General features: G+C 43.3%; 1 protein-coding gene and 2 pseudogenes across 1 annotated transcript; all 3 read right to left on the reverse strand.

Annotated features, from left to right (window-relative positions):
* Positions 1-824: 824 nt before the first annotated feature.
* On the reverse strand, positions 825-3,448 carry LOC135567407 (UDP-glucuronosyltransferase 2A2-like). The gene is made up of 2 exons (XM_065014805.1): positions 3,429-3,448; positions 825-1,921 (listed from the first exon to the last, which is right to left on the reverse strand). The coding sequence occupies exons 1-2, from the start codon at positions 3,446-3,448 to the stop codon at positions 994-996; spliced, it is 948 nt and encodes a 315-aa protein (XP_064870877.1). The 3' UTR covers positions 825-993.
* A 2,416-nt stretch (positions 3,449-5,864) lies between these two features.
* LOC135567406 (UDP-glucuronosyltransferase 2B31-like) lies at positions 5,865-6,568 on the reverse strand (annotated as a pseudogene).
* An 11,521-nt stretch (positions 6,569-18,089) lies between these two features.
* On the reverse strand, positions 18,090-24,587 carry LOC135567408 (UDP-glucuronosyltransferase 2C1-like; annotated as a pseudogene).
* Between the last annotated feature and the right edge of the window lie 2,075 nt (positions 24,588-26,662).

Below are 26,662 nucleotides of genomic sequence, written 5' to 3' on the forward strand. Positions count from 1 at the left end.
TTACATCCTTGCCAATGAACATTAACTTAACCGTAATTATTATTAGCTTATTCATTCTGGTGATAAGATGTAGTGAAATGTTACTACATGTAAAATGTAGCTCGCTTTGGCTTTTGTGTGGAATGCTGGTTTATAGCATTAAGTAAATGTCAAAGTACTGCTTTTATGAGAACCTTTCCATTTGTTAAATTTCCCAATGATTTTAGGCTGATCTGAGGGCAAAAGGAGGGAAATATACTCTCTGTATTTCTAAGTGAACTAAATCTAAGTGAGGCTTCCAAGCAGAGTCCTTTAGAGAAAAGTCAGACAATAGAAACCCTTCTTCTGCTCTATGCAGACCACCTTGGTTGGCTTATTTATTGCAGATCAATGCTGTCATTTTATAAGCATCCGTATGAAAATCCCTTCACATTCCTCCTCGGATCTCATAGGATTATATTACCTCTGAATTATCAACCTTCTAGAATGAATTAAGAATGATGTTGTCGTTAAAGTCTGGATAACGACAAACTGAAAGTTCTTTGTTCTTTTGAAATGACCTCCACAATAGATGTGGAAGAAAAAAGAACGAACCAATGAGGGACAAAGTGTTTTTGGAAACATCTAAGCTGCATGATATCTTTATTAAAAACAGAGCTCCTTAACGGTCTTCTGGAGAATCAACATTTACATCAGTTTAACTGTTACACACAAAGAAAGCAGCCACACACAACTATAACAGCATTCATTTTTAAAGTGCACATTTGGACTTTCCTATTAAAACCTTTGATTAAATGGGCTGAACAGTTACAAGTACAGTTGTACTTGTACAGTTGTACAAGTACAGTTGTAAGTTTAGCAAAATCTTCAAAAGCAAATAGATAAAACATCTGTCAACAATACTGTATGTCTACATCAATGCCACATATATTTGTCATGTAAACAAAAAGTATAATGAGTGAGACAAGTAAAAACATATTGTTGTACCACACTGTGTACAGATGAAAGCCATAATCATTCCTCTTTCATTTTCATTTTCAAACATGACCTGCAACAGAAACATCTGAAAATGCCAATGAAAGCCAGCAGAGTAAATAACACAACAGTCAGTAAAAAGACCATTACATCTACAGAGTGGTACGAGTACCAGTGCATTCTGTAGGACTCTGTACGCAGGTGAGCAGCACCTTTGTGTCTCATGACAAACTCAATCCAGAAGAGGGCAGTGTCCAGGGGCTCCATTGGCACGTCCCTGTGTAGCCTGGAGAGTCTCTGCATGTTCGTCCTGTAGGATGGCTCATCCAGAACTTCCTGTAAGGCCTGGGAGAATATGTTTCTATCTAGTGTTGCTAAATACACAACCTTTGCTACACCCTTCACTTTCATTCTAGAAAGATTGTCAGTTTGGTCGAACACCAGAGGAAGGCCTACTATTGGAACACTGTGGTAGATAGCCTCGAAAATCCCATTTGTTCCTCCGTGAGCTACAAACAGCCTTGTCATAGGGTGTCCTACAAGATAATTCTGAGGCATCCAGTCAACTAATAAGGTGTTGTTACCCAGAGTAGCTGGCCTGTCTCCTTTATACCTCCAGATTACCTTCTGAGGCAGTTGGGCAAAAGCAACAGCTATCTCATCAGCTATATCAAGTGGAAGCTGCCCAATAAAAGTTCGCAAAGACATGATAATGAGTCCATGCACCCCAGAACCCTGAACAAACTCCACCAATTTTGGGAGAAGAGGCTTGGCAGGTTTACATTGGAACCCTTCAATATAGATAATGTTAGGCATGGTGGGACGAGGGAACTCAAACACAAAGTCAACTCTCATGAGCCATAAATCAGCAGCTTGAAACAATGAGAAGAAGTCGACCTCAGGACCAAAGTAACGACTAACTAAAGCAGAATAATGAGGTCTAATTGCCTGTCTGTACAGATACTGCCTGATGACATAAACAAGGATGTTAAGGACACGCTCAAAAAACTCATCTTACATTTACATTTACATTTAAGTCATTTAGCAGACGCTCTTATCCAGAGCGACTTACAAATTGGTGCATTCACCTTATGACATCCAGTGGAACAGCCACTTTACAATAGTGCATCTAAATCTTTTAAGGGGGGGTGAGAAGGATTACTTTATCCTATCCTAGGTATTCCTTAAAGAGGTGGGGTTTCAGGTGTCTCCAGAAGGTGGTGATTGACTCCGCTGTCCTGGCGTCGTGAGGGAGTTTGTTCCACCATTGGGGGGCCAGAGCAGCGAACAGTTTTGACTGGGCTGAGCGGGAACTGTACTTCCTCAGTGGTAGGGAGGCGAGCAGGCCAGAGGTGGATGAACGCAGTGCCCTTGTTTGGGTGTAGGGCCTGATCAGAGCCTGGAGGTACTGAGGTGCCGTTCCCCTCACAGCTCCGTAGGCAAGCACCATGGTCTTGTAGCGGATGCGAGCTTCAACTGGAAGCCAGTGGAGGAGCGGGGTGACGTGAGAGAACTTGGGAAGGTTGAACACCAGACGGGCTGCGGCGTTCTGGATGAGTTGTAGGGGTTTAATGGCACAGGCAGGGAGCCCAGCCAATAGCGAGTTGCAGTAATCCAGACGGGAGATGACAAGTGCCTGGATTAGGACCTGCGCCGCTTCCTGTGTGGGCAGGGTCGTACTCTGCGGATGTTGTAGAGCATGAACCTACAGGAACGGGCCACCGCCTTGATGTTATTTGAGAACGACAGGGTGTTGTCCAGGATCACGCCAAGGTTCTTAGCGCACTGGGAGGAGGACACAATGGAGTTGTCAACCGTGATGGCGAGATCATGGAACGGGCAGTCCTTCCCCGGGAGGAAGAGCAGCTCCGTCTTGCCGAGGTTCAGCTTGAGGTGGTGATCCGTCATCCACACTGATATGTCTGCCAGACATGCAGAGATGCGATTCGCCACCTGGTCATCAGAAGGGGGAAAGGAGAAGATTAATTGTGTGTCGTCTGCATAGCAATGATAGGAGAGACCATGTGAGGTTATGACAGAGCCAAGTGACTTGGTGTATAGCGAGAATAGGAGAGGGCCTAGAACAGAGCCTGGGGGACACCAGTGGTGAGGGCACGTGGTGAGGAGACAGATTCTCGCCACGCCACCTGGTAGGAGCGACCTGTCAGGTAGGACGCAATCCAAGCGTGGGCCGCGCCGGAGATGCCCAACTCGGAGAGGGTGGAGAGGAGGATCTGATGGTTCACAGTATCGAAGGCAGCCGATAGGTCTAGAAGGATGAGAGCAGAGGAGAGAGAGTTAGCTTTAGCAGTGCGGAGCGCCTCCGTGATACAGAGAAGAGCAGTCTCAGTTGAATGACTAGTCTTGAAACCTGACTGATTTGGATCAAGAAGGTCATTCTGAGAGAGATAGCGGGAGAGCTGGCCAAGGACGGCACGTTCAAGAGTTTTGGAGAGAAAGGAAAGAAGGGATACTGGTCTGTAGTTGTTGACATCGGAGGGATCGAGTGTAGGTTTTTTCAGAAGGGTGCAACTCTCGCACTCTTGAAAACGGAAGGGACGTAGCCAGTGGTCAGGGATGAGTTGATGAGCGAGGTGAGGTAAGGGAGAAGGTCTCCGGAAATGGTCTGGAGAAGAGAGGAGGGGATAGGGTCAAGCGGGCAGGTTGTTGGGCGGCCGGCCGTCACAAGACGCGAGATTTCATCTGAGAGAGAGGGGAGAAAGAGGTCAGAGCACAGGGTAGGGCAGTGTGAGCAGAACCAGCGGTGTCGTTAGACTTAGCAAACGAGGATCGGATGTCGTCGACCTTCTTTTCAAAATGGTTGACGAAGTCATCTGCAGAGAGGGAGGAGGGGGGGAGGGGGAGGAGGATTCAGGAGGGAGGAGAAGGTGGCAAAGAGCTTCCTAGGGTTAGAGGCAGATGCTTGGAATTTAGAGTGGTAGAAAGTGGCTTTAGCAGCAGAGACAGAAGAGGAAAATGTAGAGAGGAGGGAGTGAAAGGATGCCAGGTCCGCAGGGAGGCGAGTTTTCCTCCATTTCCGCTCGGCTGCCCGGAGCCCTGTTCTGTGAGCTCGCAATGAGTCGTCGAGCCACGGAGCGGGAGGGGAGGTCCGAGCCGGCCTGGAGGATAGGGGACATAGAGAGTCAAAGGATGCAGAGAGGGAGGAGAGGAGGGTTGAGGAGGCAGAATCAGGAGATAGGTTGGAGAAGGTTTGAGCAGAGGGAAGAGATGATAGGATGGAAGAGGAGAGAGTAGCGGGGGAGAGAGAGCGAAGGTTGGGACGGCGATACCATAGTAGGGGCAGTGTGGGAAGTGTTGGATGAGAGCGAGAGGGAAAAGGATACAAGGTAGTGGTCGGAGACTTGGAGGGGAGTTGCAATGATGTTAGTGGAAGAACAGCATCTAGTAAAGATGAGGTCGAGCGTATTGCCTGCCTTGTGAGTAGGGGGGGAAGGTGAGAGGGTGAGGTCAAAAGAGGAGAGGAGTGGAAAGAAGGAGGCAGAGAGGAATGAGTCAAAGGTAGACGTGGGGAGGTTAAAGTCGCCCAGAACTGTGAGAGGTGAGCCGTCCTCAGGAAAGGAGCTTATCAAGGCATCAAGCTCATTGATGAACTCTCCGAGGGAACCTGGAGGGTGATAAATGATAAGGATGTTAAGCTTGAAAGGGCTGGTAACTGTGACAGCATGGAATTCAAAGGAGGCGATAGACAGATGGGTAAGGGGAGAAAGAGAGAATGACCACTTGGGAGAGATGAGGATCCCGGTGCCACCACCCCGCTGACCAGAAGCTCTCGGGTGTGCGAGAACACGTGGGCGGACGAAGAGAGAGCAGTAGGAGTAGCAGTGTTATCTGTGGTGATCCATGTTTCCGTCAGTGCCAAGAAGTTGAGGGACTGGAGGGAGCGCATAGGCTGAGATGAACTCTGCCTTGTTGGCCGCAGATCGGCAGTTCCAGAGGCTACCGGAGACCTGGAACTCCACGTGGGTCGTGCGCGCTGGGACCACCAGATTAGGGTGGCCGCGGCCACGCGGTGTGGAGCGTTTGTATGGTCTGTGCAGAGAGGAGAGAACAGGGATAGACAGACACATAGTTGACAGGCTACAGAAGAGGCTACGCTAATGCAAAGGAGATTGGAATGACAAGTGGACTACACGTCTCGAATGTTCAGAAAGTTAAGCTTACGTAGCAAGAATCTTATTGACTAAAATGATTAAAATGATACAGTGCTGCTATTCGGGGGCTAGCTGGCTAGCTAGCTGTGTTGATTACGTTACGTTGCGTTAAAGAACGACAATAGCTGGCTAGCTAACCTAGAAAATCGCTCTAGACTACACAATTATCTTTGATACAAAGACGGCTATGTAGCTAGCTATGTAGCTAGCTACGATCAAACAAATCAAACCGTTGTACTGTAATGAAATGAAATGAAAATGTGATACTACCTGTGGAGCGAAGCGGAATGCGACCGGGTTGTTGAGTGCGGAAGTTCTATTCGGTAGACGTTGGCTAGCTGTTGGCTAGCTAGCAGTGTCTCCTACGTTAAGGACGACTGATAGCTGGCTAGCTAACCTCTGTAAATTAAGATAATCACTCTAAAACTACACACTCTAAACTACACAATTATCTTGGATACGAAGACAGCAAAGACAACTATGTAGCTAGCTAACACTACACTAATCAAGTCGTTCAGTTGAGTGTAATAGTTCTACAGTGCTGCTATTCGGTAGACGGTGGACGTTTGCTAGCTGGCTAGCTGCTGGGCAGATAGTAGTGTAGACTACGTTAGGACGACGAAATACGATAATTACGCAATTATCTTTGATACAATGACGGCTATGTAGCTAGCTAAGAAGAAATTGCTAAGATTAGACAAATCAAACCGTTGTACTATAATGAAATGTAATGAAAAGTTATACTACCTGCGGACCGAAGTGCGGATGCGACCGCTCGCTCCAACCCGGAAGTACATAAATCTTGTCTGTTAACTCTGCAACAGGAAATGGAACATAAGATAGTGGAGAGGGAGCAATAACAAAATGACCCTCACCACCTATAGTCCATCTAACATTGAAAACAAGTGGCACATTTAAATAGTGAGCCAGCACAACGCCTCCCCATTTATTGGGTCTGTCACAACCAAGTCATACTTGGTTTCTCTAATAGACTGCATCAACTGTTTATTCTCTAACATGTGGATTATCATCTCACACACTTTGCGGTGAACTTCAAAAAACCCGTCCTTCAACTCCATGTCCAAACTAAAACGAGTCCAAGCAGAGTTTCCCTCTCTCTTTATCTGTATTAGTCTTGACACAAATGAGCAAAATAATTCCTCATCAGCTCCACCTGGAATATCAATTGTTGTTGAACTGTAGTGAGGGGGAGGTTTCCTTGATGTACCAGCTGTCTGATGGCCGTACTACTGACACACTGTGACCTCTTGAATGAAGCGCTTCAATAATGACCTTCATGTTGACCCAGTGGCTGCCCTCTTGAGGAAACACCAGGACTTTCCCACCATGGACAGCAGGAATAGAGAGGGTCAACAGGGTAACAATGAAGATACCAGGGAGACACATCTTCACTAGCTGCTTCACATAAGCATGCATCAATTTGACCTGAAATATACAAAAATAAGGTCAAATAAATCTAATAAAAATATGTTTTGACATGAGAATAATTAAAACAGGCCTATGTTTTTTTCTTTAGGCTACAAATAAGTTCCTACACTGTCCACAATATGATTGGCCTACTTTAAAGTTTAGACAAGTTATGTCAAAAGGTTGATTACGTAATACAGTATAATCTTTGACTCTAAGAGAGAAATACTTTTGTTTTACATGAGAAAAATTAAAACAGGCTTGATTGTGACGTCTAACTATATTTTTCGCTACAAATAAGTCTCTACACTATCCACAATATTGATACTTTAAAGTTTAAACATATTTTCATAACAAAAGGTTGATTACGTAATTCAGTATAATGTTTCATTCTGAGAGAGAAATACTTTTTTCACCGATGTAAATGTCTCTTGAAGGTTAGGAAATTGTCAAATTCTGTAGATTTTGCCCGAAGTGAAACCTATTTCACATCCTAATGTTAGGCTACACGTTAACATTGTATTATTGTAGCTCCGAATCAACAATCTATTGTGAGTGTGAACAAACAACGTCACGACAGAATCCATGCATGTGAATGGTTTGTCCTCTGACAAATCAACTGTAAATTTCGGTGTTCCTCAAGGTTCCGTTTTAGGACCACTATTGTTTTCACTATATATTTTACCTCTTGGGGATGTCATTCGAAAACATAATGTTAACTTTCACTGCTATGTGGATGACACACAGCTGTACATTTCAATGAAACATGGTGAAGCCCCAAAATTGCCCTCGCTAGAAGCACGTGTTTCAGACATAAGGAAGTGGATGGCTGCAAACTTTCTACTTTTAAACTCGGACAAAACAGAGATGCTTGTTCTAGGTCCCAAGAAACAAAGAGATCTTCTGTTGAATCTGACAATTAATCTTAATGGTTGTACAGTCGTCTCAAATAAAACTGTGAAGGACCTCGGCGTTACTGTGGACCCTGATCTCTCTTTTGAAGAACATATCAAGACCATTTCAAGGACCGCTTTTTTCCATCTATGTAACATTGCAAAAATCAGAAACTTTCTGTCCAAAAATGATGCAGAAAAATGTATCCATGCTTTTGTCACTTCTAGGTTAGACTACTGCAATGCTCTACTTTCCGGCTACCCGGATAAAGCACTAAATAAACTTCAGTTAGTGCTAAATACGGCTGCTAGAATCCTGACTAGAACCAAAAAATTTGATCATATTACTCCAGTGCTAGCCTCCCTACACTGGCTTCCTGTCAAAGCAAGGGCTGATTTCAAGGTTTTACTGCTAACCTACAAAGCATTACATGGGCTTGCTCCTACCTATCTCTCTGATTTGGTCCTGCCGTACATACCTACACATACGCTACGGTCACAAGACGCAGGCCTCCTAATTGTCCCTAGAATTTCTAAGCAAACAGCTGGAGGCAGGGCTTTCTCCCATAGAGCTCCATTTTTATGGAACGGTCTGCCTACCCATGTCAGAGACGCAAACTCGGTCTCAACCTTTAAGTCCTTACTGAAGACTCATCTCTTCAGTGGGTCATATGATTGAGTGTAGTCTGGCCCAGGAGTGGGAAGGTGAACGGAAAGGCTCTGGAGCAACGAACCGCCCTTGCTGTCTCTGCCTGGCCGGTTCCCCTCTTTCCACTGGGATTCTCTGCCTCTAACCCTGTTACAGGGGCTGAGTCACTGGCTTACTGGGGCTCTCTCATACCGTCCCTGGAGGGGGTCACCTGAGTGGGTTGATTCACTGATGTGGTCATCCTGTCTGGGTTGGCGCCCCCCCCTTGGGTTGTGCCGTGGCGGAGATCTTTGTGGGCTATACTCGGCCTTGTCTCAGGATGGTAAGTTGGTGGTTGAAGATATCCCTCTAGTGGTGTGGGGGCTGTGCTTTGGCAATGTGGGTGGGGTTATATCCTTCCTGTTTGGCCCTGTCCGGGGGTGTCATCGGATGGGGCCACAGTGTCTCCTGACCCCTCCTGTCTCAGCCTCCAGTATTTATGCTGCAGTAGTTTATGTGTCGGGGCTAGGGTCAGTTTGTTATATCTGGAGTATTTCTCCTGTCCTATTCGGTGTCCTGTGTGAATTTAAGCGTGCTCTCTCTATTTCTCTCTTTCTCTCTCTCGGAGGACCTGAGCCCTAGGACCATGCCTCAGGACTACCTGACATGATGACTCCTTGCTGTCCCCAGTCCACCTGGCCGTGCTGCTGCTCCAGTTTCAACTGTTCTGCCTTATTATTATTTGACCATGCTGGTCATTTATGAACATTTGAACATCTTGGCCATGTTCTGTTATAATCTCCACCCGGCACAGCCAGAAGAGGACTGGCCACCCCACATAGCCTGGTTCCTCTCTAGGTTTCTTCCTAGGTTTTGGCCTTTCTAGGGAGTTTTTCCTAGCCAACGTGCTTCTACACCTGCATTGCTTGCTGTTTGGGGTTTTAGGCTGGGTTTCTGTACAGCATTTTGAGATATCAGCTGATGTACGAAGGGCTATATAAATACATTTGATTTGATTTGATTTGGCTCCCACAATTTTCAAATGCTCCTTCTATTTCTATTTTTCAAGACCGTAGACTTGTCAGCACATTGAATTGGTGCGTTCGAGCCGATCGCTTTTATCAAGTCGCTCACCGCCTTTCAAAGCTTATTGCGTAATGAATGGCAGTGTCGGTCCTGGACAAATCTGCCGCTCCCCCTTTTTTTTAAATCAGCTAATAGTTGGAGGAACAAAACATAACAGCAGCCCAATTAATAAGCCTATGCTACAAATTAAACACAGTTTTTAACACATCTGGTTAGTAGGTTGTATAATCAGTACAATGTCAATAACATAGCCTAATATTTTCAATCTGATTACATTGATAAAATCACCAATGCCCTAGACGTTCTGCCGCCCTAGGCGAGGCAAAAATAATTACAACTTAGACATTCTTCTGAAACTAAGCATGGCACTTTCAAAAGTTACCTTTCCTACCCAGACAGAGGCTCTAATTGATGCAGAAAACGGTAAGCTTCAACTACTGGTTACTAGGCCATTGTACAGTGGCTTGCGAAAGTTTTCACCCCCCCTGGAATTTTTCCTATTTTGTTGCCTTTACAACCTGGAATTAAAAAAAAAAATGGGGGGTTGTGTCATTTGAAGATGCAAAATATTTTTCGTTTTTTGAAACAAACAAGAAATACAACTTTTTTTATTTATTTTTATTTGAGCGTGCATAACTTTACTGAGCGTGCATTCTTTACTCTCTCTCTGTGAAAGTCATTTTGTCTGAGTGCCCTGATAAAGTTATTGAAATGTACGACATTGGTGATGGCGCAAAATATACATGTCCCTCTCCACTGGTTATCCACCATACATTGTAGACTCAATTGTTTGACAGACCTTGTAACCATGAACAGAAAATCTCTCAATAAGAGAGAGTTCAATAAACTCATCTGAGTGAACGCAATGTTCCTGTGTTTGGACTTTCACCTTCATGTTGTTTTTAGACTCTCATAAGAATGTTACATTTTAACTACATGTTCACTCATTCTCCTATCGAATGTGTTCCCGGATATAAATACTTAGGCATTTGAATATGTATGGATTTGACATTAAAAAAAATAAGTAGATGAGCTGGTTAAGAAGTTTTAAAGTTGGCTTTTTCTACAGAATCAGATGTCTTTCTCGAAGCAGTAGGAGGCAGGTTATTCAGTCAACCTTTTAGTGAATCAATGTTCCTGTGTTTGGACTTTCACCTTCATGTTGTTTTTAAACTCTCATAAGAATGTTACATATGAACTACATGTTCCCTCATTCTCCAATCTAATGTGTTCCCGGATATGTATGGATTTGACATAAAAGGCACAAGTAGATGAGCTTGTTAAAAAGTTAAGATTTAAAGTTGGCTTTTTCTACAGAAACAGATGGTGCCTTTCTCTAAGCAGTAGGAAGTAGATCATTAGTCATCCTTTTATCTGTTCTTGATTATGGTGATATTATTTTTCAAAGTGCAGCTGCTACTACTCTTAAACCTTCAGATGCCATATACCATAGTGCACTGCGTTTTGTTACAGGTGACAGTTTTGATACTCATCCCTGTATCCTGTATCACAAGTGTGGCTGAACGTCGCTAAAGACCCGTAGATCTCTACATTACTCCCTTTATATTTACAAAGCCCTACTTCATAAACTTCCATCTTATCTAACTTTGCTGTTGAAGTATACACACCTGAGTTGCCTAAGCAGTTTAAAGGATTGGTTAACTGTTGAGGTTCCTAGGGTTTCCAAAGCTAGGTAAATCTTCTTTAAGTTTTAATGAACCATATTGAATGCACCATTTGCAAATGTATAACGTTTAATACAGAGATTGTTTCTCTCTCTATATCAATTACATTCTTTATGATTGGCTTTACAAATTCCTCATCCATAGCATCAGTGGCAGGTATTGTAAAATAACTGTAGTAGGACGACTCTTGTTTGTTGTACCAACTTTTTGTTGGTGTGTCCCTGAGAGTGAAGAGCCTTGATCAGAATGTCCATGTTAACCCAGTGACTTCCCTCCCCGGTAAAGACCAGCAACATCCCACCATGGCAAACTGAAACACACGTAATCAACATAATTATAAATAGGCACAAAGTCATGTTTCCAATGTATATTATCATTTATCTGAAGTATAAACAAACAGAGTTAGGAAATCATAATCAGTTTGTATGACACGTTGAACGGCTTTTGACATATAGTCAGTTAGCTGACTACATATTCTCATTTATGTACACGCATTTCGCTACACCCGCGATAATATCTGCTAAATGTGCGTATGCGACCAATAAATACAATTTGATGTGATACAAATCATGAAAGACCATGAAAGGTGTTCTCAATAGGGCGTAATTAATTCGCTGAAGGGTTTTGAGAGATTGAGACAATGAAGATTAAACTTTATTCTTCATTTAGATTCACATTTGATACAGTATGTAAACAATAACTCACAATACATTACATCCTTGCCTATGAACATTAACTTAACGTAATTATTATTAGCTTATTCAGTCTGGAGGTAAGATGTAGTGAAATGTTACTTAAATGTGTAGCTCACTATGGCTTTTGTGTGGCATGTTGGTTTATAAGCGTTAAAGTACTGCTTTTATGAGAACCTTTCCATTTGTTAAATTTCCCAATGATTTTAGGCTGATCTGAGGGCAAAAGGAGGGAAATATACTCTGTATTTCTAAGTGAACAAAAAACTAAGTGAGGCTTCCAAGTAGATTATTCCTCAAACCAGGAAGGCAACTACGTCCATTTCTGTTGGTAAATTTAATCCCGTCTAGGTGTTTAATTTTATTGGTCCCTGATCTGACTTTTTCCTTTCAAACATACTGTATCATAGCATATCAAACGTTTGTTGCCGTGCCATAGTCCGGTCTAGTACCATCTACCCACAGCACATACAGTGGGGAGAACAAGTATTTGATACACTGCCGGTTTTGCAGGTTTTCCTACTTACAAAGCATGTAGAGGTCTGTCATTTTTTTTAATCATAGGTACACTTCAACTGTGAGAGACGGAATCCAAAACAAAAATCCAGAAAATCACATTGTATGATTTTTAAGTAATTAATTTGCATTTTATTGCATGACATAAGTATTTGATACATCAGAAAGGCAGACCTTAATATTTGGTATAGAAACCTATCAATTTTTTCAGCTCCAAGGGCCAGTACATCAAGAGCCAGACTAGTGCAACATTTTGGGTCAGTTACAGAGGAGGAAGAATCAGGTATTGATGAGATATTGAATATATTCATCTATACAATTTCTTGTTATTCAGTGGCCTTGTAATTAATTGATTGTATTTTTATTAAATCTGTAATTTGTAGTTGAAACAATAACAAAGCACACTCCCCTGTTTTGGTTAAAAGCTGAGTGATTGGGTTGGCGAAATGTAACCACTTTCAATTTATTGACAGAGCTATTATTGCAATAACTTACCATCAATGTTATTAAAATAATAGGTTTAACCATATAGCATTAATATAAATCCAAAAATGGCTTTATCAACTTCTGAATGTCCCTTTAAGTCTAATTCTTTCCTTTTTTGCATATCTTATTTTAGAGACGAGGACCAGTGGATTGGAATCCACTCCAGTTTTAAACATTGATGAAGAAATAGGTATGTTTAAATTGTTTTACTTTCAAAATTGGGGTCATCTTGGTGTTACTGAATTATACTGCGCAACATCTTTATTTTGACAGGATGCAACATTTTTAAATGTGTCTCAAATCTCCAGAATTTGGGATTTGAGATCAAATGTTTGATATGAGATTACAGTACAGAATGTCACCTTTTATTTCAGGGTATTTTCAGACATTTCTGATTTACCGTTTCGAAATGAAAGTACTTGTCAAGTTTTATTAGTCGTATGTACAGGATACTGATGGTAACACGATCCAACGAAATGATAACTTGCAGGTTGTGTCACGTTCGTCATAAAGATGAGACCAAAGCGCAGCCTGATTAGAATACATATTATATATTTTAATAAAGACGGACACTAAACAAACTACAAAACGAACGTGAAGCTATACTATAAATGTACATACACAGGCAACTAGACATAGACAATAACCCACGAAATACCCAAAGAAGATGGCTGCCTAAATATGGTTCCCAATCAGAGACAACGATAAACACCTAATTGAGAACCAATCTAGGCAACCATAGACATATATAAACACCTGCATGATAAACAACCCCATTAACCTACAAAACCCCAGTACAAAAACACATACATCACCCACGTCACACCCTGACCTAACCAAAACAATAAAGAAAACAAAGAATACTCAGGTGTCAACCTTGTTGCCAGCAGCACCAGTATAGGGAACAGTGGCACAGCCACGGCAGGACCAGGTGTCAACCTTGTTGCCAGCAGCACCAGTATAGGGAACAGTGGCACAGCCACTGCAGGACCAGGTGTCAACCTTGTTGCCAGCTGCACCAGTATAGGGGCCATTGGCACAGCCACGGCAGGACCCGGTGTCAACCTTTATTTGGGTTATTCCTTGAAGTAGTTCTTTCGCTTTTATAACTGTACTTATTTTTAGCTTTTTGTTCTTTTCAAGCTATTGTAGTAGACTCAGGACAGTATCACATATTTAATGACTATATAAATGTATCAGAAAAAGTAAAATAAAAAGGTCAATTCAATACGGATACCAACTAAGTTGTCCTTCTGGAAGGTTCTCCCATGGCACTTTCAAAAGTTACTTTTCCTACCCAGATGCAGAAAACTGTAAGCTTCAACTGCTGGCTACTCGTCCGTTGTACAGTGGCTTGCAAAAGTATTCACCCCCGTTGACATTCTTCCTATTTTGCTGTCTTACAACCTGGAATTAAAATAGATTTTTGGTGGGGGTTCGTATCATTTGAAGATGCAAAATATTTTTTATTGTGAAGCGAACAAGAAATAAGACAAAAAAACTGAAAACTTGAGCGTGCATAACTATTCACCCCCCAAAGTCAATACTTTGTAGAGACACCTTTAGCAACAATTACAGCTGCAAGTCTCTTAGGGTTTGTCTCTGTAAGTTTGGCACATCTAGCCACTGTGATTTCTGCCCATTCGTCAAGGCAAAACTGCTCCAGCTCCTTCAAGTTGGATGGGTTCCAACTTTGTGATGGTTCTCAATGGAGATTATTTTAGATGAGATCACACCATGTTCATTGTATTTATGAAAACTGCACACATATATAGTGTACAGTACCATTGCCACCTACTGGCCTTTCTTGGTATTGCTGCCACAAAGAAACAGTGGGAAAAATAGTTAAGCCTGCACAAAGAGCAGGCGGGCCTACCGGCTTAAATAGCCCAACTAATCAACCTCAACAAGGAACAGGTGAAACTAAACAGACAAAACAAACAGAAAAGGGAAAAGGGATCGGTGGCAGCTAGTAGTCCGGTGACGACGACCGCCGAGCGCCACCCGAACAGGGAGAGGAGCCACCTTCGGTAGGAGTCGTGACAGGATGGAGAAAAAGTGTGACTCCAATCAGGCCCTCGAAGACTGGAGTTGCCCACCCCTGCTTTACAGCCTTATTCTAAAATGGATTAATTTAAAAAAATACTCAGCAAGCTACACAAAATACCCCATAATAAAACAAAGTGAAAACAGGTTTTTAGAAATGTTTGCTAACTTATTAACACTAAAAAACAGAAATACCTTATTCACATAAGAATTCATACCCTTTGCTGTGAGACTCAAAATTGAGCTCAGGTGCATCCTATTTCCATTAATCATCCTTGAGATGTTTCTACAACTTTGAGTCCACCTGTGGTAAATTCAATTGATTGGACATGATTTGGAAGGCACACACCTGTCTGTATAAGGTCCCACAGTTGGCAGTGCACGTCAGAGCAACAACCAAGTCATGAGGTCGAAGGAATTATCTGTAAAGCGCAGAGACAAGATTCTGTCACGGCACAGATCTGGGGAAGGGTCCCAAACATTTTTTTTGCAGCATTGAAGGTCCCCAAGAACACAGTGGCCTCCATCATTCTTAAATGGAAGACGTTTAGAACCACCAAGACACTTCCTAGAACTGGCCGCCCGGCCAAACTGAGCAATCGGGGAGGTGACCAAGAACCCGATGGTCGCTCTGACAAAGCTCTAGAGTTCCTCTGTGGAGATGGGAGATACAACAAATTGGAATTCGTAACATATTATAACGGTTACAAACTTGTAAAATATTGGACAAATTCGTAACATATCATCCGAATTGGAATTGTGAACATATCATACGAAATGGATGATGGACATCCACAAATGAATGCATACCATACAAAACGTAACATATCATACTAAATGGACTATCTTGGATTTATGTCCAGAATAATACAACATGCTCTGAGACCAGGTTGCAGCCTGGGAAATCCCAGAACTGGTGCAACATCACTGGAGCATTGCTAATGTGGAAATCAACCCGTCTGCCTAGGATGACTAAAATGATCCTGAATTAATCGTGAATATTGATGAGTAAGAAAGTTACACAGGGTCAAAGATCATACCTCCAGACATGCTAACCAATAACAGTGGAGGTCAGCATGTCTTAAGCATAAAGTATGTTATGTTGAACTGGGTGAATAGAATGTGAATAAGTCATCCAATATGCTGTAATAGAAATAGTGTAGCTCCCTAATCTTAAACTGCATCAATGATTGCCAATATAGAACTAACTCGTGTTTAATTCTACCCCACATGATAGGGAGAATTGGATAAATTGGAATCTTGCCATATAGATAACATTATGCATGGTGGGAAGGAGCTTAAACACAAAGTCATCTCTCATGAGCCATAGATCAGCCCCCTGTAATAACTCATAGAAGTCCAAAACTGGTTGGAAAACTCATCACAAACAGCCTTGTAATGTGGCTGGAGAGTCAACCTGTCGTAAACAGTAAATAGCAAATAGAAAAGCATATTCTTACTCTCTCTCTGTGAAAGTCATTTTGTCTGAGTGCCCTGATAAAGTTATTGAAATGTACGACATTGGTGATGGAGCAAAACTTAAACGTGCCTCTCCACTGTTTACCCACCATACATTGTAGACTCAATTGTTTGACAGACCTTGTAACTATGAACAGAAAATCTCTCAATGAGAGAGAGAGTTCAATAAACTCATCTTTTTTTTGTTTTTAGACTCTCATAAGAATGTTACATATGAACTACATGTTCACTCATTCTCCAATCTAATGTGTTCCCGGATATGTATGGATTTGACATAAAAGGCACAGGTAGATGAGCTTGTTAAGAAGTTAAGATTTAAAGTTGGCTTTTTCTACAGAAACAGATGGTGCCTTTCTCTAAGCAGTAGGAAGTAGATCATTAGTCATCCTTTATCTGTTCTTGATTATGGTGATATTATTTATCAAAGTGCAGCTGCTACTACTCTTAAACCTTCAGATGCCATATACCATAGTGGGCTTTGTTTTGTTACAGGTGACAGTTTTGATACTCATCCCTGTATCCTGTATCACAAGTTTGGCTGAACGTCGCTAAAGACCCGTAGATCTCTACATTACTCCCTTTATGTTTACAAGGCCCTACTTCATAAACTTCCATCTTATCTAACTTTGCTGTTGAAGTATACACACCTGAGTTGCCTAACCCGTTCACAGGATTGGTTAACTGTTGAGGTTCCTAGGGTCTCCAAAGCTAGGTGAATCTGCTTTTAGTTTTAATGCAACATATTGAATGCACCATTTGCAAATGCATAACGTTTAATGCAGAGATTGTTTTCTCTCTATATCAATTACGTTCTTTATGATTGGCTTTACAAATTCCTCATCCATAGCATCAGTGGCAGGTATTGTAAAATAACTGTAGTAGGACGACTCTTGTTTGATGTACCAACTTTTTGTTGGTGTGTCCCTGAGAGTGAAGAGCCTTGATCAGAATGTCCATGTTAACCCAGTGACTTCCTCCCGGGAAAGACCAGCAACATCCCACCATGTCAAACTGAACCACACACAATTAACAAAATTATAAATAGGCACAAAGTCATGTTTCTAATGTATGTTATCATTTATATGATATATAAAACAAACAGAGCTAGGAAATCATATTCAGTTTGTATGACACGTTGAACTTATTTTGACATATAGTCAGTTAGCTGACTATATATTCTCATTTATGTACAAGCATTTCGCTACACCCACGATAATATCTGATAAATGTGCGTATGCGACCAATAAATACAATTTGATGTGATACAAATCATGAAAGACCATGAAAGCTGTTCTCAATAGGGCATAATTAATTCTCTATAGGGTTTTGAGAGATTGAGACAGTGAAGATGAAACTTTATTCTTCATTTAGATTCACATTTGATACAGTATGTAAACAATATCTCACAATACATTACATCCTTGCCAATGAACATTAACTTAACCGTAATTATTATTAGCTTATTCATTCTGGTGATAAGATGTAGTGAAATGTTACTTACATGTAAAATGTGTAGCTCGCTTTGGCTTTTGTGTGGAATGCTGGTTTATAAGCATTAAGTAAATGTCAAAGTACTGCTTTTATGAGAACCTTTCCATTTGTTAAATTTCCCAATGATTTTAGGCTGATCTGAGGGCAAAAGGAGGGAAATATACTCTCTGTATTTCTAAGTGAACTAAATCTAAGTGAGGCTTCCAAGCAGAGTCCTTTAGAGAAAAGTCAGACAATAGAAACCCTTCTTCTGCTCTATGCAGACCACCTTGGTTGGCTTATTTATTGCAGATCAATGCTGTCATTTTATAAGCATCCGTATGAAAATCCCTTCACATTCCTCCTCGGATCTCATAGGATTATATTACCTCTGAATTATCAACCCTTCTAGAATGAATTAAGAATGATGTTGTCGTTAAAGTCTGGATAACGACAAACTGAAAGTTCTTTGTTCTTTTGAAATGACCTCCACAATAGATGTGGAAGAAAAAAAGAACGAACCAATGAGGGACAAAGTGTTTTTGGAAAACATCTAAGCTGCATGATATCTTTATTAAAAAACAGAGCTCCTTAACGGTCTTCTGGAGAATCAACATTTACATCAGTTTAACTGTTACACACAAAGAAAGCAGCCACACACAACTATAACAGCATTCATTTTTAAAGTGCACATTTGGACTTTCCTATTAAAACCTTTGATTAAATGGGCTGAACAGTTAAGGTACAGTTGTAAGTTTAGCAAAATCTTCAAAAGCAAATAGATAAAACATCTGTCAACAATACTGTATGTCTACATCAATGCCACATATATTTGTCATGTGAACAAAAAGTATAATGAGTGAGACAAGTAAAAACATATTGTTGTACCACACTGTGTACAGATGAAAGCCATAATCATTCCTCTTTCATTTTAATTTTCAAACATGACCTGCATCAGAAACATCTGAAAATGCCAATGAAAGCCAGCAGAGTAAATAACACAACAGTCAGTAAAAAGACCATTACATCTACAGAGTGGTACGAGTACCAGTGCATTCTGTAGGACTCTGTACGCAGGTGAGCAGCACCTTTGTGTCTCATGACAAACTCAATCCAGAAGAGGGCAGTGTCCAGGGGCTCCATTGGCACGTCCCTGTGTAGCCTGGAGAGTCTCTGCATGTTCGTCCTGTAGGATGGCTCATCCAGAACTTCCTGTAAGGCCTGGGATAATATGTTTCTATCTAGTGTTGCTAAATACACAACCTTTGCTACACCCTTCACTTTCATTCTAGAAAGATTGTCAGTTTGGTCGAACACCAGAGGAAGGCCTACTATTGGAACACTGTGGTAGATAGCCTCGAAAATCCCATTTGTTCCTCCGTGAGCTACAAACAGCCTTGTCATAGGGTGTCCTACAAGATAATTCTGAGGCATCCAGTCAACTAATAAGGTGTTGTTACCCAGAGTAGCTGGCCTGTCTCCTTTATACCTCCAGATTACCTTCTGAGGCAGTTGGGCAAAAGCAACAGCTATCTCATCAGCTATATCAAGTGGAAGCTGCCCAATAAAAGTTCACAAAGACATGATAATGAGTCCATGCACCCCAGAACCCTGAACAAACTCCACCAATTTTGGGAGAAGAGGCTTGGCAGGTTTACATTTGAACCCTTCAATATAGATAATGTTAGGCATGGTGGGACGAGGGAACTCAAACACAAAGTCAACTCTCATGAGCCATAAATCAGCAGCTTGAAACAATGAGAAGAAGTCGACCTCAGGACCAAAGTAACGACTAACTAAAGCAGAATAATGAGGTCTAATTGCCTGTCTGTACAGATACTGCCTGATGACATAAACAAGGACACGCTCAAAAAAACTCATCTTACATTTACATTTACATTTAAGTCATTTAGCAGACGCTCTTATCCAGAGCGACTTACAAATTGGTGCATTCACCTTATGACATCCAGTGGAACAGCCACTTTACAATAGTGCATCTAAATCTTTTAAGGGGGGGGTGAGAAGGATTACTTTATCCTATCCTAGGTATTCCTTAAAGAGGTGGGGTTTCAGGTGTCTCCAGAAGGTGGTGATTGACTCCGCTGTCCTGGCGTCGTGAGGGAGTTTGTTCCACCATTGGGGGGCCAGAGCAGCGAACAGTTTTGACTGGGCTGAGCGGGAACTGTACTTCCTCAGTGGTAGGGAGGCGAGCAGGCCAGAGGTGGATGAACGCAGTGCCCTTGTTTGGGTGTAGGGCCTGATCAGAGCCTGAGGTACTGAGGTGCCGTTCCCCTCACAGCTCCGTAGGCAAGCACCATGGTCTTGTAGCGGATGCGAGCTTCAACTGGAAGCCAGTGGAGAGAGCGGAGGAGCGGGGTGACGTGAGAGAACTTGGGAAGGTTGAACACCAGACGGGCTGCGGCGTTCTGGATGAGTTGTAGGGGTTTAATGGCACAGGCAGGGAGCCCAGCCAATAGCGAGTTGCAGTAATCCAGACGGGAGATGACAAGTGCCTGGATTAGGACCTGCGCCGCTTCCTGTGTGGGCAGGGTCGTACTCTGCGGATGTTGTAGAGCATGAACCTACAGGAACGGGCCACCGCCTTGATGTTATTTGAGAACGACAGGGTGTTGTCCAGGATCACGCCAAGGTTCTTAGCGCACTGGGAGGAGGACACAATGGAGTTGTCAACCGTGATGGCGAGATCATGGAACGGGCAGTCCTTCCCCGGGAGGAAGAGCAGCTCCGTCTTGCCGAGGTTCAGCTTGAGGTGGTGATCCGTCATCCACACTGATATGTCTGCCAGACATGCAGAGATGCGATTCGCCACCTGGTCATCAGAAGGGGGAAAGGAGAAGATTAATTGTGTGTCGTCTGCATAGCAATGATAGGAGAGACCATGTGAGGTTATGACAGAGCCAAGTGACTTGGTGTATAGCGAGAATAGGAGAGGGCCTAGAACAGAGCCCTGGGGGACACCAGTGGTGAGGGCACGTGGTGAGGAGACAGATTCTCGCCACGCCACCTGGTAGGAGCGACCTGTCAGGTAGGACGCAATCCAAGCGTGGGCCGCGCCGGAGATGCCCAACTCGGAGAGGGTGGAGAGGAGGATCTGATGGTTCACAGTATCGAAGGCAGCCGATAGGTCTAGAAGGATGAGAGCAGAGGAGAGAGAGTTAGCTTTAGCAGTGCGGAGCGCCTCCGTGATACAGAGAAGAGCAGTCTCAGTTGAATGACTAGTCTTGAAACCTGACTGATTTGGATCAAGAAGGTCATTCTGAGAGAGATAGCGGGAGAGCTGGCCAAGGACGGCACGTTCAAGAGTTTTGGAGAGAAAGGAAAGAAGGGATACTGGTCTGTAGTTGTTGACATCGGAGGGATCGAGTGTAGGTTTTTTCAGAAGGGGTGCAACTCTCGCACTCTTGAAAACGGAAGGGACGTAGCCAGTGGTCAGGGATGAGTTGATGAGCGAGGTGAGGTAAGGGAGAAGGTCTCCGGAAATGGTCTGGAGAAGAGAGGAGGGGATAGGGTCAAGCGGGCAGGTTGTTGGGCGGCCGGCCGTCACAAGACGCGAGATTTCATCTGGAGAGAGAGGGGAGAAAGAGGTCAGAGCACAGGGTAGGGCAGTGTGAGCAGAACCAGCGGTGTCGTTAGACTTAGCAAACGAGGATCGGATGTCGTCGACCTTCTTTTCAAAATGGTTGACGAAGTCATCTGCAGAGAGGGAGGAGGGGGGGAGGGGGAGGAGGATTCAGGAGGGAGGAGAAGGTGGCAAAGAGCTTCCTAGGGTTAGAGGCAGATGCTTGGAATTTAGAGTGGTAGAAAGTGGCTTTAGCAGCAGAGACAGAAGAGGAAAATGTAGAGAGGAGGGAGTGAAAGGATGCCAGGTCCGCAGGGAGGCGAGTTTTCCTCCATTTCCGCTCGGCTGCCCGGAGCCCTGTTCTGTGAGCTCGCAATGAGTCGTCGAGCCACGGAGCGGGAGGGGAGGTCCGAGCCGGCCTGGAGGATAGGGGACATAGAGAGTCAAAGGATGCAGAGAGGGAGGAGAGGAGGGTTGAGGAGGCAGAATCAGGAGATAGGTTGGAGAAGGTTTGAGCAGAGGGAAGAGATGATAGGATGGAAGAGGAGAGAGTAGCGGGGGAGAGAGAGCGAAGGTTGGGACGGCGCGTAGTAGGGGCAGTGTGGGAAGTGTTGGATGAGAGCGAGAGGGAAAAGGATACAAGGTAGTGGTCGGAGACTTGGAGGGGAGTTGCAATGATGTTAGTGGAAGAACAGCATCTAGTAAAGATGAGGTCGAGCGTATTGCCTGCCTTGTGAGTAGGGGGGGAAGGTGAGAGGGTGAGGTCAAAAGAGGAGAGGAGTGGAAAGAAGGAGGCAGAGAGGAATGAGTCAAAGGTAGACGTGGGGAGGTTAAAGTCGCCCAGAACTGTGAGAGGTGAGCCGTCCTCAGGAAAGGAGCTTATCAAGGCATCAAGCTCATTGATGAACTCTCCGAGGGAACCTGGAGGGTGATAAATGATAAGGATGTTAAGCTTGAAAGGGCTGGTAACTGTGACAGCATGGAATTCAAAGGAGGCGATAGACAGATGGGTAAGGGGAGAAAGAGAGAATGACCACTTGGGAGAGATGAGGATCCCGGTGCCACCACCCCGCTGACCAGAAGCTCTCGGGGTGTGCGAGAACACGTGGGCGGACGAAGAGAGAGCAGTAGGAGTAGCAGTGTTATCTGTGGTGATCCATGTTTCCGTCAGTGCCAAGAAGTTGAGGGACTGGAGGGAGCGCATAGGCTGAGATGAACTCTGCCTTGTTGGCCGCAGATCGGCAGTTCCAGAGGCTACCGGAGACCTGGAACTCCACGTGGGTCGTGCGCGCTGGGACCACCAGATTAGGGTGGCCGCGGCCACGCGGTGTGGAGCGTTTGTATGGTCTGTGCAGAGAGGAGAGAACAGGGATAGACAGACACATAGTTGACAGGCTACAGAAGAGGCTACGCTAATGCAAAGGAGATTGGAATGACAAGTGGACTACACGTCTCGAATGTTCAGAAAGTTAAGCTTACGTAGCAAGAATCTTATTGACTAAAATGATTAAAATGATACAGTGCTGCTATTCGGGGGCTAGCTGGCTAGCTAGCTGTGTTGATTACGTTACGTTGCGTTAAAAGAACGACAATAGCTGGCTAGCTAACCTAGAAAATCGCTCTAGACTACACAATTATCTTTGATACAAAGACGGCTATGTAGCTAGCTATGTAGCTAGCTACGATCAAACAAATCAAACCGTTGTACTGTAATGAAATGAAATGAAAATGTGATACTACCTGTGGAGCGAAGCGGAATGCGACCGGGTTGTTGAGTGCGGAAGTTCTATTCGGTAGACGTTGGCTAGCTGTTGGCTAGCTAGCAGTGTCTCCTACGTTAAGGACGACTGATAGCTGGCTAGCTAACCTCTGTAAATTAAGATAATCACTCTAAAACTACACACTCTAAACTACACAATTATCTTGGATACGAAGACAGCAAAGACAACTATGTAGCTAGCTAACACTACACTAATCAAGTCGTTCAGTTGAGTGTAATAGTTCTACAGTGCTGCTATTCGGTAGACGGTGGACGTTTGCTAGCTGGCTAGCTGCTGGGCAGATAGTAGTGTAGACTACGTTAGGACGACGAAATACGATAATTACGCAATTATCTTTGATACAATGACGGCTATGTAGCTAGCTAAGAAGAAATTGCTAAGATTAGACAAATCAAACCGTTGTACTATAATGAAATGTAATGAAAAGTTATACTACCTGCGGACCGAAGTGCGGATGCGACCGCTCGCTCCAACCCGGAAGTACATAAATCTTGTCTGTTAACTCTGCAACAGGAAATGGAACATAAGATAGTGGAGAGGGAGCAATAACAAAATGACCCTCACCACCTATAGTCCATCTAACATTGAAAACAAGTGGCACATTTAAATAGTGAGCCAGCACAACGCCTCCCCCATTTATTGGGTCTGTCACAACCAAGTCATACTTGGTTTCTCTAATAGACTGCATCAACTGTTTATTCTCTAACATGTGGATTATCATCTCACACACTTTGCGGTGAACTTCAAAAAACCCGTCCTTCAACTCCATGTCCAAACTAAAACGAGTCCAAGCAGAGTTTCCCTCTCTCTTTATCTGTATTAGTCTTGACACAAATGAGCAAAATAATTCCTCATCAGCTCCACCTGGAATATCAATTGTTGTTGAACTGTAGTGAGGGGAGGTTTCCTTGATGTACCAGCTGTCTGATGGCCGTACTACTGACACACTGTGACCTCTTGAATGAAGCGCTTCAATAATGACCTTCATGTTGACCCAGTGGCTGCCCTCTTGAGGAAACACCAGGACTTTCCCACCATGGACAGCAGGAATAGAGAGGGTCAACAGGGTAACAATGAAGATACCAGGGAGACACATCTTCACTAGCTGCTTCACATAAGCATGCATCAATTTGACCTGAAATATACAAAAATAAGGTCAAATAAATCTAATAAAAATATGTTTTGACATGAGAATAATTAAAACAGGCCTATGTTTTTTTTCTTTAGGCTACAAATAAGTTCCTACACTGTCCACAATATGATTGGCCTACTTTAAAGTTTAGACAAGTTATGTCAAAAGGTTGATTACGTAATACAGTATAATCTTTGACTCTAAGAGAGAAATACTTTTGTTTTACATGAGAAAAATTAAAACAGGCTTGATTGTGACGTCTAACTATATTTTTCGCTACAAATAAGTCTCTACACTATCCACAATATTGATACTTTAAAGTTTAAACATATTTTCATAACAAAAGGTTGATTACGTAATTCAGTATAATGTTTCATTCTGAGAGAGAAATACTTTTTTCACCGATGTAAATGTCTCTTGAAGGTTAGGAAATTGTCAAATTCTGTAGATTTTGCCGAAGTGAAACCTATTTCACATCCTAATGTTAGGCTACACGTTAACATTGTATTATTGTAGCTCCGAATCAACAATCTATTGTGAGTGTGAACAAACAACGTCACGACAGAATCCATGCATGTGAATGGTTTGTCCTCTGACAAATCAACTGTAAATTTCGGTGTTCCTCAAGGTTCCGTTTTAGGACCACTATTGTTTTCACTATATATTTTACCTCTTGGGGATGTCATTCGAAAACATAATGTTAACTTTCACTGCTATGTGGATGACACACAGCTGTACATTTCAATGAAACATGGTGAAGCCCCAAAATTGCCCTCGCTAGAAGCACGTGTTTCAGACATAAGGAAGTGGATGGCTGCAAACTTTCTACTTTTAAACTCGGACAAAACAGAGATGCTTGTTCTAGGTCCCAAGAAACAAAGAGATCTTCTGTTGAATCTGACAATTAATCTTAATGGTTGTACAGTCGTCTCAAATAAAACTGTGAAGGACCTCGGCGTTACTGTGGACCCTGATCTCTTTTGAAGAACATATCAAGACCATTTCAAGGACCGCTTTTTCCATCTATGTAACATTGCAAAAATCAGAAACTTTCTGTCCAAAAATGATGCAGAAAAATGTATCCATGCTTTTGTCACTTCTAGGTTAGACTACTGCAATGCTCTACTTTCCGGCTACCCGGATAAAGCACTAAATAAACTTCAGTTAGTGCTAAATACGGCTGCTAGAATCCTGACTAGAACCAAAAAATTTGATCATATTACTCCAGTGCTAGCCTCCCTACACTGGCTTCCTGTCAAAGCAAGGGCTGATTTCAAGGTTTTACTGCTAACCTACAAAGCATTACATGGGCTTGCTCCTACCTATCTCTCTGATTTGGTCCTGCCGTACATACCTACACATACGCTACGGTCACAAGACGCAGGCCTCCTAATTGTCCCTAGAATTTCTAAGCAAACAGCTGGAGGCAGGGCTTTCTCCCATAGAGCTCCATTTTTATGGAACGGTCTGCCTACCCATGTCAGAGACGCAAACTCGGTCTCAACCTTTAAGTCCTTACTGAAGACTCATCTCTTCAGTGGGTCATATGATTGAGTGTAGTCTGGCCCAGGAGTGGGAAGGTGAACGGAAAGGCTCTGGAGCAACGAACCGCCCTTGCTGTCTCTGCCTGGCCGGTTCCCCTCTTTCCACTGGGATTCTCTGCCTCTAACCCTGTTACAGGGGCTGAGTCACTGGCTTACTGGGGCTCTCTCATACCGTCCCTGGAGGGGGTCACCTGAGTGGGTTGATTCACTGATGTGGTCATCCTGTCTGGGTTGGCGCCCCCCCCTTGGGTTGTGCCGTGGCGGAGATCTTTGTGGGCTATACTCGGCCTTGTCTCAGGATGGTAAGTTGGTGGTTGAAGATATCCCTCTAGTGGTGTGGGGGCTGTGCTTTGGCAATGTGGGTGGGGTTATATCCTTCCTGTTTGGCCCTGTCCGGGGGTGTCATCGGATGGGGCCACAGTGTCTCCTGACCCCTCCTGTCTCAGCCTCCAGTATTTATGCTGCAGTAGTTTATGTGTCGGGGGGCTAGGGTCAGTTTGTTATATCTGGAGTATTTCTCCTGTCCTATTCGGTGTCCTGTGTGAATTTAAGCGTGCTCTCTCTATTTCTCTCTTTCTCTCTCTCGGAGGACCTGAGCCCTAGGACCATGCCTCAGGACTACCTGACATGATGACTCCTTGCTGTCCCCAGTCCACCTGGCCGTGCTGCTGCTCCAGTTTCAACTGTTCTGCCTTATTATTATTTGACCATGCTGGTCATTTATGAACATTTGAACATCTTGGCCATGTTCTGTTATAATCTCCACCCGGCACAGCCAGAAGAGGACTGGCCACCCCACATAGCCTGGTTCCTCTCTAGGTTTCTTCCTAGGTTTTGGCCTTTCTAGGGAGTTTTTCCTAGCCAACGTGCTTCTACACCTGCATTGCTTGCTGTTTGGGGTTTTAGGCTGGGTTTCTGTACAGCATTTTGAGATATCAGCTGATGTACGAAGGGCTATATAAATACATTTGATTTGATTTGATTTGGCTCCCACAATTTTCAAATGCTCCTTCTATTTCTATTTTTCAAGACCGTAGACTTGTCAGCACATTGAATTGGTGCGTTCGAGCCGATCGCTTTTATCAAGTCG

The sequence above is a fragment of the Oncorhynchus nerka genome, unplaced genomic scaffold (assembly GCF_034236695.1).
Source record: "Oncorhynchus nerka isolate Pitt River unplaced genomic scaffold, Oner_Uvic_2.0 unplaced_scaffold_2089, whole genome shotgun sequence".
In the NCBI taxonomy this organism is placed as follows: domain Eukaryota; kingdom Metazoa; phylum Chordata; class Actinopteri; order Salmoniformes; family Salmonidae; genus Oncorhynchus; species Oncorhynchus nerka.